At 42.4% G+C, this 11,730-nt stretch overlaps 1 protein-coding gene across 4 annotated transcripts in view; it reads left to right on the top strand.

The window, feature by feature from the left end:
• CLASRP (CLK4 associating serine/arginine rich protein) overlaps positions 1-11,415 on the top strand; it is a 25,758-nt gene extending 14,343 nt beyond the window's left edge. For 2 of the 4 annotated variants that reach the window (XM_018561529.1, XM_018561526.1), the window contains 9 exons: positions 1,117-1,368; positions 3,020-3,181; positions 3,300-3,339; positions 4,066-4,126; positions 5,796-5,854; positions 7,295-7,341; positions 8,185-8,264; positions 10,578-10,602; positions 11,199-11,415. In XM_018561529.1, coding sequence (XP_018417031.1) covers positions 1,117-1,368; positions 3,020-3,181; positions 3,300-3,339; positions 4,066-4,126; positions 5,796-5,854; positions 7,295-7,341; positions 8,185-8,264; positions 10,578-10,602; positions 11,199-11,241 — 769 coding nt within the window. In that variant the 3' untranslated portion in view covers positions 11,242-11,415. Of the gene's footprint in view, positions 1-1,116; positions 1,369-3,019; positions 3,182-3,299; positions 3,344-4,065; positions 4,127-5,795; positions 5,855-7,294; positions 7,342-8,184; positions 8,265-10,577; positions 10,603-11,198 lie in introns of those variants that run through there. The other 2 variants (XM_018561527.1, XM_018561530.1) reach the window with 2 other exon arrangements.
• Positions 11,416-11,730: the final 315 nt, after the last annotated feature.

Raw genomic sequence — 11,730 nt, 5'->3', positions numbered from 1 at the left:
CAGCAACTGGTAAAACTTTATACAGGGGGGGGGGGGGGATTTATCAAAACTGGAGCAGACAAAATCTGGAGCAGATTTGCATGGCAACCAATCGCCTTCTATCTCTCATTTTTCAAATTTCAACTAAGCAAACTGAAGAGATGCTGATTGGTTGCCATGGGCAACTGCTCCAGATTCTGGCTGCTCCAGTTTTGATAAATTTCCCCCAGTATGTTTTTAGTAGATATCAGTTGCAGTAGGGTGAGGGTGCTCTCCGCACACCTTTCAGCAATCCCGGCCAGTACACAGGGATGGTTCTTGCAGTTACTCCACGGATGGCACCGTGCAAAACGAACAGTTGACGAAAAAGGTCACCAGCACTCAAAAGGTTTAAAAATGAATAAGTCCTTTTTATTGGACCATGGTGTCACGACAATCGAAAAAAAAAAGGGCTTTTTTTTTCGATTGTCGTGACACCATGGTCCAATAAAAAGGACTTATTCATTTTTAAACCTTTTGAGTGCTGGTGACCTTTTTCGTCAACCTTTAGTAGATGTCAAACAGTTCATATAACTTTTTAATACATGTGACATGGTATTAAAATATAGCGTAGGTGTGATTTTTTTTTTTTATTAAAGTAAACCTTTCCATCCCTCAAATATAATGAAAAGTGGTAATTGCTACTCCTTTCTCCGAAATGTGTGGATTAAACATAATTACTGAGTCAACAGCCTATCCCCCAGTCTCCTTGTATGCCTGGTTGCTGATTTACACAGAGAACAGTAAGTTAAGACGGCAAAGGGAAGGCCAATTGGGTCTTTAATATGCTGGTGTGATGGCAGACCAAATTTGACTTTTTTGTTCTGTATGAGAGGCAGGATGGTATCGTCTAATAACTGGGTCTCAGGGACAGGCTGGAGCAGAATTGCCTTCATAGACTATGTCCAAGTGAGTTGAAAATGTTTGGCAGGTATTACTATAAACACCGGCAAAGGAAAGGATTACTTTGAGTGATCTTAATGGGAATATATGTAGTCTCTGCGCTTGTGTCGGGGTGGTCTTAACATGGACGGTATTGCTTTTTGATTGGTTTGAGTTTTGACACATTTGTGTTCCCTCATTTCCTTCAATTTGCAGGCGGAGATCTACTTCATCTTCCTCGTCCTCTTCTTCCTCAAGATCCAGAACATCTTCCAGGTCTCGGTCCAGCTCAAAATCCAGGAGAGACAGTCGGAGGCGCAGGTCAGATTCACGTTCCCGCTCAAGGCGGTATTCTCGTAGTCCTGTAAGACGATATTCAAGTGGAGGAGGGGCAAGAGACAGCAGAAGATATTCCAGATCAAGATCACCTGATCGTGATCGACATTACGGAGGAAGACGTCGGTCTCGGTGAGTAGCAGAGAAGTTAGTCATGCAGTTTTTTCTTGCAATTTTTTTTTCTGCATCAAAATAATTAAACTAAACCCTAAATATAAACCTTTTTTATTAGCTCCCTATTGATCTGCTAAATACATCACTGAAATAGTTTTATTTTTGTGCCATTAAGTTTTTAAAAAAAAGCCTGTTGATACCAGCAGAAATCCAGTGGGCTTTCCTTGCTTTCTACCTGTTCTTTTATCCAATAGAAATACTATCTGCTCTCTGTGTACTACAGAGCCCCCCATGTTATGGGTAGGGGAGGGTGTTCTATAGTTTTAACACACTTCCTGGCCTAGGGGGACACCATTGCTCCTCCATAGATACTGTACAGTAAAGTGAATAAGCTTTGTCACACTACAAAATTAAGTGTTGTAGTGTGTAGATCACCGGTTAAAAATAATGGGGCCAAAAAAAAAGTGAATACAGACGCCACATCAAAGGACTGGTAACTAAATAAAGGACATTGTTGTTCTTTGGTTTTGATACACTTTATATCGGGGTTCTCAAATTCACTTGGGTGCCACTCGTAAAAAAACCTTCTCCCATGGGGGCCGCTCTGAATAAATGTCAGTTAAAGTACCGCAGCGCTGAATACTGAAAAATGGCCTGGATGGGAAGGGGGTTTAACACCGCGGATGTCAACTGGTTAAAATTAACTGTAACTATATCCGGTATGGTACTACGGATACTAATACACACACATTAGGGCCCTATTCATATCTGTAGGTTTAGGCGTGATTAGGGATTAGTGCATCAGGAACTTGCGTTTTACCTGCAGTTTACCTGCAGCAGGAATTCCTAATCTGCTGTTTGCAAGCAGCAGCTGTCACCCGGTCAAGTTAATGATCAACAGCTGCTGCATGTAAATGCCTGCACACCACATGCAATGGTATATGATATGATTACATTAGGTTAGGAATCAATCACTCCCCTTGGATGCACAATGGATTGTGCACCCACGGAGTTTTTTTTTTTTTTCTAACCGCTTGTAATCATTTCACAAACAATTACATGTGGTGTGCAGGCGTTTACATGCAGCTGCTGTCACTTGATCATTAACTTGAACAGGTGACAGCTGCTGCTTGTAAACGCCAGATTAGGCATTCCTGCTGCAGGGAAACGCAAGTTCCTGACACAGGAATCCCTAATTGCACCTAAACATAAAGAACTGAATGGAGCCTAATACAACTCCGCTCCCGCCATCTCCCCCATACGCAATAAAAAAAATACGCACACACACACACACACACATATATCACACCCACATGTAAAATATAATACAGAGCCCCCTCTCCTGCTTACCTTTTTGCAGGGAGGAGGCTGTAAAGGAGGCACAATCCCTGGTAAATGATTGCTAAGGTCTGCTGCAGACCTTACTAATCAATCAGAGTGCCGGCACAGAAGCAGCTATGCGTTCTGCATCCAATAGAGATGCAGACCGTGTAGGTGCTCCCGCATTTGGGTACACTGTCTGTGACTGTGTACCTGACTTTGTTTGTTGCTTGGCTTGTGAGCTGGCTGCGGGCCACATAGTACCGGCTCGGGGCCGGTACTTTGAGACCACTGTTTTAAATCTTTGTATGTGCACCTTAATGTCTGACCTTTTGGCTATTGTGTTTAGAAGTCGCTCTCGGTCACCTGACCGTCATGGGCGTGGTGGAAGGAGCAGTGGGCGCCTGCATGGAAGTAACCAGAGCAGTGTGTCTAGGAGTCCTTCACCATTTCGAGAGAAAGTAGTATCAGGAAAGAAGGTATCCCCAGCTGTGGTGGAGCGATTGAAAAGGTGAACATTGCTTTTATTTCCTTTTTAAAGCATGGCATGAAAACCACTTTGTTACCATGTAATTTTTAGAATGGTTTGTACAGTGTGACCTGAAACCTCCTTGTCTTTCTTTTCTCAGACCTGAGCTTGCTGTTAGCAAAGAGAGTGGAACATCCAAAGTCAGTAAGAATTTTTTACCGCCTTGTTATTTGACGCAGGATGCAGTTTTGTGTATAGCACGCAGAGCATGTATTGCACAGGCTACGTTGTGCTGCACCCCTGTGCACAGTGGCTTGTCGATGAGATTTTTAAAGAATGTAATAGAGCTTAGAGCTACGGCAATATATGCATTCTTTGTATTATAAAGCACAGCAGTGGCGTTTAGTGAAAATCACCTCTAAGTTGAAGTTTTCAATGTCATTGGAACATGGTAGACTGAGGCCCATTCACATTTGGAGTGTCCCGAGTGTACCATTTCCAATGGCCTTTGTGTTCCTAACCTGCTCCTTTTTGTGTGTGTTGTGTTTCTGGAAATATGGTTTGGACAGGTCTCTAGAAAGTAATTTGACAGGCATATGATTTATGCATGCAAAATTAACTGCGGCTATTTTACTGTACAACCATTTACATCTGTGGGATCTGACATAAATGTAGTGCAAACCTTATATTAGCAATGTTTAATATGTGCAGTCATTATGTATTGAGCTTGCTTTCCTAATAAAACCGTACAGCATAAGAGTTTTTTTTTTAGTTTTTTTTTTTACTGTTTCCTCTAAGCTTTACAAGTGACAAATGTTTTCTCATCAGCCATTCTTCAGTCCCCTGGACTTCCAAGTCCACATTACTCTATTGTAAGATTTGGTCTTTCTTTACTCAGACCTCCATATTTTTCTTTTTATTTCTAGGCAAAGTTAACACCACAAGAGAAGCTAAAACTCCGCATGCAGAAAGCACTAAACAAACAGTGTAAGTACAAACATGTAGCAGAATGTAAAGCACATGGTGAGATGAGGATGGTTTAAAGGGACAAGATCAGAAAAAAACATCTGAAGCTTCCAACAATACAAGACACCATATACTTCTCCAGTGCCCCCTGCAGTCCCCGTTCATTAGCAAATTGATGAGGAGGGGAAATACAGTACATCAGTACGCTGTATCTCTGTTCGTTAGTGCGAGTGGACCGGTTGTAAACAGCTGGTATGGTTATTACTAGCTGTCATTTTCTCATTGATGAATGTAGGATGATCAAGCAAACATATGTAAATATTTACAACCGAAACATGGCATTGTGGCAACAATATGGTGGTATTATGTATTCATGCATTATTTTATTTGTAATAACTGATCAGTAATTTTAAGGTAAGCTGATGTAAGCCAATGTTACTTCTATAATCCAAGAGCTAATACCATAATGTTCAGAGGGATGTAGGTACTTCAGACATTTAGAGATGCATACCAAATCATTATAAATACAAAAAAAATCATTATTTTCCTATTTAGCTGTACACAAACTGTCTCTGCGGGGATTATTTCTGAATGTCAGGGTAAGGCCTCATTTACACAGCCAAGTGTTGGCCCGTACAGATCCATGCGGTGTTCACGGCCGTATCGGGCCGTTCCCTGGAAGGACAGGTGCTGCGTGTGATTGTATGCAGCAGCCTGTTTTTCACTATGTGAGGACGCGGCCATACGCTCACCCAAGCTACACATGGGTGCGGGTGTCCATACTCGGACAGGATGGATCCTGTCTGCGTCCGAGCACGGACACCCAGTTTGGATGAGAGTACGGCCGCGTCCTCCCATAGGGAAGAACATGCTGCTGCATACAATCACACGCAGCACCTGTCCTTCCAGGGAACGGCCCGATATGGCCGTGCACGCCGCATGGATCTGTACAGGCCGACACTTAGCTGTGTGAAATGAGGCCTTAACATAACTGTCCTTCCTTAATATCTGAGGATTCTTATAGTGCACCCACAGTGATTTAAAGAGACCCTGTCACCATCTTTATAATTGCAGACAAATGTAACGTTTTACGTGCTTTTTCTTTTCCATACTTTTTCTTTTCACTTGCAATGTGCCATTGAACTTGTGAAAAATTTGATTGGTCAGCTCCTTAGCACCGCCCCCTCCCTACTTGTCATAGCTCATTCCTCTTCTTGGGGTGCCAAATGACTCCCTTTGCTGGCCCAGCTGCCAGGGGAGGAGCAAAGGAGACTATAGAGGGGGACACTTAAGTGACAACTCTGAGGATGCTGACATCACACCCATGATGACAGCACCCAACAGCAGTCTTGGGGATTTTGGATGTCCACAAAAGAGGCTTTTACTGATAAATAACATGATAAAATGTGCTAACTGCACAAAGAATCTTTTGGGAAGTCTCAAACGGCTATAAGATAGAAGGGTGGAACATGGAAACATTGCTGACTGCTAAAATGACTATAATGTAACAGACCCCTTCATTGGCCTCTTTACATGTGACCACCTCATATTAGTGTGAAAGTGATTATGAAGTTTGTCTAGGCTGCAATGTGTCAGAAGTGCCACCTTAATCCTACATAATGACCGTAAAGCTAAATATAATGTAGTGTGGTGTATCTGGTGAGTAATTTTTTATTTTTTTTTCTTCTAGACAAGGCGGATAAAAAGGCAGCTCAAGAGAAAATCATTCAGCAGGAGCATGACCGCCAAGTACGTAAACACTTCAACATTCTAGTTTAGCAAACGTCTTCTTGAGCAACCAGATCACATATCTCTTCAAAAGATCAGCCCCTCTTAAAGTTGTATGTTGGTTTAAGTTTAAATCTATTCGTCAAATTAATCCACTGACTACATGATGATATCCCATTAGATCACCTGGCTCTTTTTATGGCCCCTTGGAGTATCTTTCCTGCTACAAGAATGGCATTATTAGAATTCCTTCTGTTGTATGATACAATACAGAAAATCCAATGGGGACAGTTGAATTCCTCCTTTCCTACTTCCATTGCGGGTTAACAGATCAGGGAACTCAGTTGCAGAATTCTTGAAGACGAACTGCAGGAAACCCTTTATTAGCCCCACTGCAAGGGGTTAATTTTAAAAATTCTACCTTAACTCTGAAGTCCCTTAAGGAAACACAATTGGTATAAAACAGGTAGTATCCAGTACTGGTGAGATATAATGTGGATGTATAGTAGAAAGTCACTCGTATTCCAACTTGGATTTCTTAGTCAATATTTTATTGACTATAGTAGTGTCACGATGTAAAGCGACGTTTCGGAACTAAACCTTGCCCTTCAGGCAAACAAAGGAGCATTGTTCCGAAACGTTGCTTTACAATGAGACCCGACTATAGTCAATAAAATATTGACTAAGAAATCAAGTTGGGAGTGCGAGTGACTTTCTGCTATATATCTACTGATTTGCAGAGGCAGCTGCGGTCGCTTCAGCACCCACCTGATATCTCAGGGTTTTATCCCTTCAGGAGTGTGATGGGATTTACTGAACATTTATATAATGTGGATGGGCGGACCCTTTTGAAGTGGAAGTAAATTGGTCCAAAAAAAAAAAGGGCCCCCAGGAGCCATTATGTGTAAGGCTAGCATGCACAGCATATTAGCACATTATGGGAAATTTGCATTTCATAGCAATTAGGGATGCACCGATACTGATACTAGTATTGATATTGGTGCCGATACCAAGTATCTGGGTGAGTACTCGTACTCACCCAAATGCTCCGATGCCTAGCACACGTACTTCCTGTATCAGGACGCTGGGCAGCGCGTCATTACACGCTGCCCAGTTTCCTGATTGGCCGTGAAGCGGCTTCATGCTCTCTCGTCACTTGTGATAATGATGCGCTGCCTGGCTTCCCAATTGGTCGGGAAGCTGGCCAATCAGGCAGCCGGGCGCCGTGTAATGACGCAGTGCCCGGCATTCTGATTAACCGGGAAGCCGGCTTCATGCTCCCTCGTCATCTCATGACGAGGGAGCATGGAGCCAGCCTCCCGGGCAATTAGAAAGCAGGGTGCCCGGCTTGTCAGCGCTTTTGAACAAAACAAACTTTACTTCCGCTTTAAGTCCAATTCAGAATGCATTAAAGATGTTTCAGTTTTTCAGTGCTAATAAACGTATATTCCTTTCTCACAGGAGCGGGAAGATGAGCTGCGAGCCATGGCCCGGAAGATCCGCATGAAGTGAGTGAAGTATGCTGTATTATATGAATGTACAAACAGTAGTAGGGGATATACTAGTTCCGTTTTGTTGCCTGCATTGTGGAATGTCGGATAATGTTCAGTTTTTTTGTTTTTTTTTCCCCCTGTATTTTGGTCACTCTTTTCCACTTCAGACTAGTATGGTAGAGAGCATAAGTCTTATATTTAATGGTAACCATTGCTACTTTTAATGTGCAACTCGCTTATGCTATTGGAGAAAGTCCAGCATCTCTCAAACAATAAGGCCCCCATAAGGACAGCGAAGGACAGAGCCCCATTGAGATGCATTGGAGAGCGATATCGCGCGGTAAATAGCCGCGATATCGTGGGAATTACCGCACGATAAATCGCTCAGTGTGAATGGGGCCTAAGAATACCCTTGTACAGTTAACAAAACAGCTGATTGTTGAAGCCAAAGAAGCATTTAAGAACTTCTATCTGCAATTTTGTTTTCCTTTTGTCGCTAAAATAAGTTGCAATAAAGGCTTCCCCTGCAGAGATGATCACAATTACTCACCTCTACTGCTGCCTGCACAGGCAATCTCTGCTGTAATGGAGGCCCTTCAGAATCACACACTTTTTATATTGTTTATTTACTGGTTCCCACCACTATGTTCTGTAGCTCCTGCCTTCTCCTACATCATTGCAGGTCATGGGAGGTTCAGGAAATTGGCACTCCTTGAAGTGCTGGATTTTTAAGGGTTTTTATGGGGCAGTTTCACTACACCACTCCTCCCTGCATATTGGGAGTTGTAAGTATTTATGATCTTTTCTTTAAATGTGTCTGGTAGCATAGTAAGTGGTCTGTTATTTCTTTTTCTACAGAGAGCGTGAGCGCCGTGAGAGGGAGCGTGACGAGTGGGAGAGGCACTATACCAGAAGCAGATCATCTTCACCAAGACACAGTAAGTGTAGCATTACGATGACTCTAGGTAGCAGGGTTTTTTCCATTGGAGTTGGTGTGTGTGCGTGTGTGTTTTTACAACAGGGTTTTTTTACAACAAAGCCTAAAAGAACTTGGATGCAGTTTATTATAGTGGCAGCTATATGCAGACTGATACTTTTGGGTTTTGTACTAAATTACTATGTCTCATGTTATTGGTAAATGACTGGCTTGCAGAGGTAAACTGTACAATAGGAATGCTTTGATGGACTTTACATTTTTAATTTCAATGGTCAAATATGTTTAATAAATGGTATTTTAATTGAGCAGCACTCCATCTAAAAAAGGCTGGATGCCCTTTTTAAAACTCTGTTCTCACTTGGTCTTGGTTGTGACATTAGTCTGTCAAACCTTAGGTAATTGGGCTAAGGCCATTGGAAAGGACTTCACGATGTCAGTGGTCCCCTTGCTCAAAGTGTCTGGAGCTCACGTCCACAGCTTGCTCTGCATGCTCTTTAAGGGACAACATCTATTTGCAGTTACCCTGGATACCCTCATCAAGGATATTACCAGGTACAAGAATACCCATCTTTCCCAGCACAAGAAGCCGAGGGCCCAGTCTGGGAAAGCTCACTCCATGTTGGAGGATTCTCTTTTTGTTACTCCTAGGATTCATTCATCATTAAAGGGCGCCCTCATTTTCCAAAGTGGAGGGACATCTGTTAACCTTTGCAGACAACCAGGGGCTACAAGCTAGAATTCCGCTTACAGACCCCCTCCCTGGTCCATTTCCAGAATCGGTAATCCCCACAGTCCTTAAAGCTAGGAGGTCTACTTATCACAAGGTCTACCATCACACGTGGAAGACTTTCTTTGCTTGGTGAAAGGCCAGACACTTTAATTCCAGAAAACTCTCCATGGGCCAAATTCTGGCCTTTTTGCAATTCTGTTTTTTTATGGCTCTTCGAAAACTGTCCTTTGAACCAATCAGTGATATCCCTCCTTTTCACCCTCACTCACCAGGTTGCTTTTCTTGCTATCACCTCCGTGAGGCGAGTATCGCCTCTGTGAGCTTTCAGCCTTATCCTTCAGGGAACTCTTTCTGGTCTTGCACAAGAACGAGTTGGTAGAGGTTCATAACGTCCTTCCTATTAAAGGTAGTTTCGGCTTTTCATCTCAATCAGGACATTGTTTTTTCTGTTTGGTTCCGGTTCATCGGAAGGAGATTTCCCTCCATTGCCTAGATGTAGTTCCTGCTGTATGGATTTACCTTACAGCCACTGCTCCTCTCAGAAAGAATGTTTTTCTTTTAATATTCCCGATGTTCCATGTAACGGGAAGCCTGCTTCATGTTCCACTTTTCTTGGTGGCCCAGACAGACTAGCTTAAGGATCAGGTTCAGCTTCAGGCTACTGTCTCCCAGATTTGCAGGGCCACCACTTGGTCTTTTGTTCAAGTTTTCCAGGTGGATGTTCAAGCTTTATCTAATGCCAGCTTTAGGGGTAAAGTCCTTTTTAAGTGGCTCTTTGAGCTGCAGGCAGTCTCCGGTTCTGTTTTCTTGTGGGCCTGTTAGGAGGGCAACAGCAACAAAACACTATCTGTTATACTGCTATTTGACATTCCGAAGTCTTGAGTTCTTTTGTTCCTCAATGAATGAGAAAGAAAATGAGATTTTTGTACTAAAGAGTTTATTGAGGGACACTGGTCCCACCCTTCTGTGTCTTTGTTAATGCTTTCCCACAAACTAAGGCATTCTGGTAGAAGGAGACGTTGAACTGGGCTGGCCCACAATTTTGTTTTTTTTTTTGTTTGTGTTGCATTGCCAGCATCCAGTTCTGTAAGTGGCGGTATAACCCACCAGTCTATGAATTCTTGTGTCTCTCAATGAACTTCAAGAAATAGATTCTATGGTCTTACCTCTTTGCAAACTCTTTACACTGTATACTGAGCTGAGCATACTGAGCCCGGTGGGTGCCCTGATGAAATAACCACCATCTGTATGCACTGAAGTTATGTCATGCCTGTCTGTCCACTGAAGACAGCCAAAAATCCTAAACCCAAAAGAAGCCAGCAAGGGAGGTTGCGTATGTTACATTGCTGGCGCACAGGTGGGTATAGTTTATCAGTTACTGGGTTTGTGTGCTAGTCTCCCCCCGACTGCAGACAAATTATTTTGGTTAAAAATGTGTTGGTTAAAGTTAATGCCTTCAACATCCCTTTTTTTTAAACAATATCCCGATTTTCTAATTTATTATGGTGCATTTCTCTATATTTATAAATTATGTCACGCCATTGCTTAGTTTTCCTAACACAGCAGCCCTCTTTCTTTATACAGGTCGAGAACACAGCTCTTCAAAAAGGTGAGAAAAATTGACTAGTAAAGTAGATCTAGAGATCTAAAAGCTTTTATCTGATTGTAGGATTTTGTCCTGTAAGCTAAAATGATTGTTAAATATGCTAAGGAATAAGCTGGTTTTTAAATGTCCTTGACGTGTGCCTGCTCCCTGGAAGCTGGTAATTTGACATTTAATATTAGAGCCTGTATCTTAATTTTGAAGACATTTACCTTCTTTCCTTCCTCCCTTCCTTCTTGTCTCCCTCCCTTCTTTCCTTCCTTCCCCCCTCCCTTCTTCCTTTCCTTCCCCCCCTCCCTTCTTCCTTTCCTTCCCCTTCTTTCTTTCCTTCCCCCCCTCCCTTCTTTCCTTCCCACTGTCAAGTGATGGTAATTGCCAATCTAAGTATATCTTCCGACAGCTTCAGTGTGACTAAAACATTTAGTAACAGTCCAGTTACAGCGAGGATGCAGTGATTTGTGTACAGGCTCCTAATTGGGCGAGGATTACAGTAGCTTTGTTCTCTGCTGAAAAGAAAATGTATGCATGCTAAATGTTTAGACTCTTTTCCCCCTGAAAATAAACTTCTGTTTGTTTTTTTTGTTTTTTGTTTTTTACAACAGGAGGTCACGCTCAAAATCCAGGAGCCCTCATCACCGTCATTGATCCTCTGTTTTTGGTTTCTTGTTTTTCAATATAGTCACATTGAATAAATCTGACTTGTTGGTCGAGTTGGTACATTCCATTGAGGCAGAGGGTATGGAAGCCACCAGAACTTTGCCCACACAAGATGGAAACAATTATTTTGGGAAAATGAACCAATGTTGATCAAAATACACTTTACCAGTACTGCTTGCATCAGTAAGGCTAACTTAAAGCAGACCTTTTCCCACTTTCACCAAAATTCACCTCAACATGCATCTGATATGAAATAATCTTACATTCATTAAACATGTTTTTAGTTAGTTATTATTTTTCCACTTCCAGGTCCTCTTGGGGAATTAGTGATGCAATGTGCCCATTGCATCCTGGGAAGGTTACATCAGCAGTGCATTGCTGGGAAACCATCTGTAATCTCACGAGATCTCGGGGAAAGGCATTTATAAAAGCCGGCCGTTATCTAGAAGTATGTGTTTGTAGATTGCCATTACTAAA

This window comes from Nanorana parkeri, unplaced genomic scaffold, assembly GCF_000935625.1.
Source record: "Nanorana parkeri isolate BGI_ZX_2015 unplaced genomic scaffold, ASM93562v1 scaffold528, whole genome shotgun sequence".
Lineage (NCBI taxonomy): Eukaryota > Metazoa > Chordata > Amphibia > Anura > Dicroglossidae > Nanorana > Nanorana parkeri.
The sequence above is the reverse complement of the archived record's forward strand: the minus strand, read 5'-3'. Positions and strand labels throughout refer to the sequence as shown.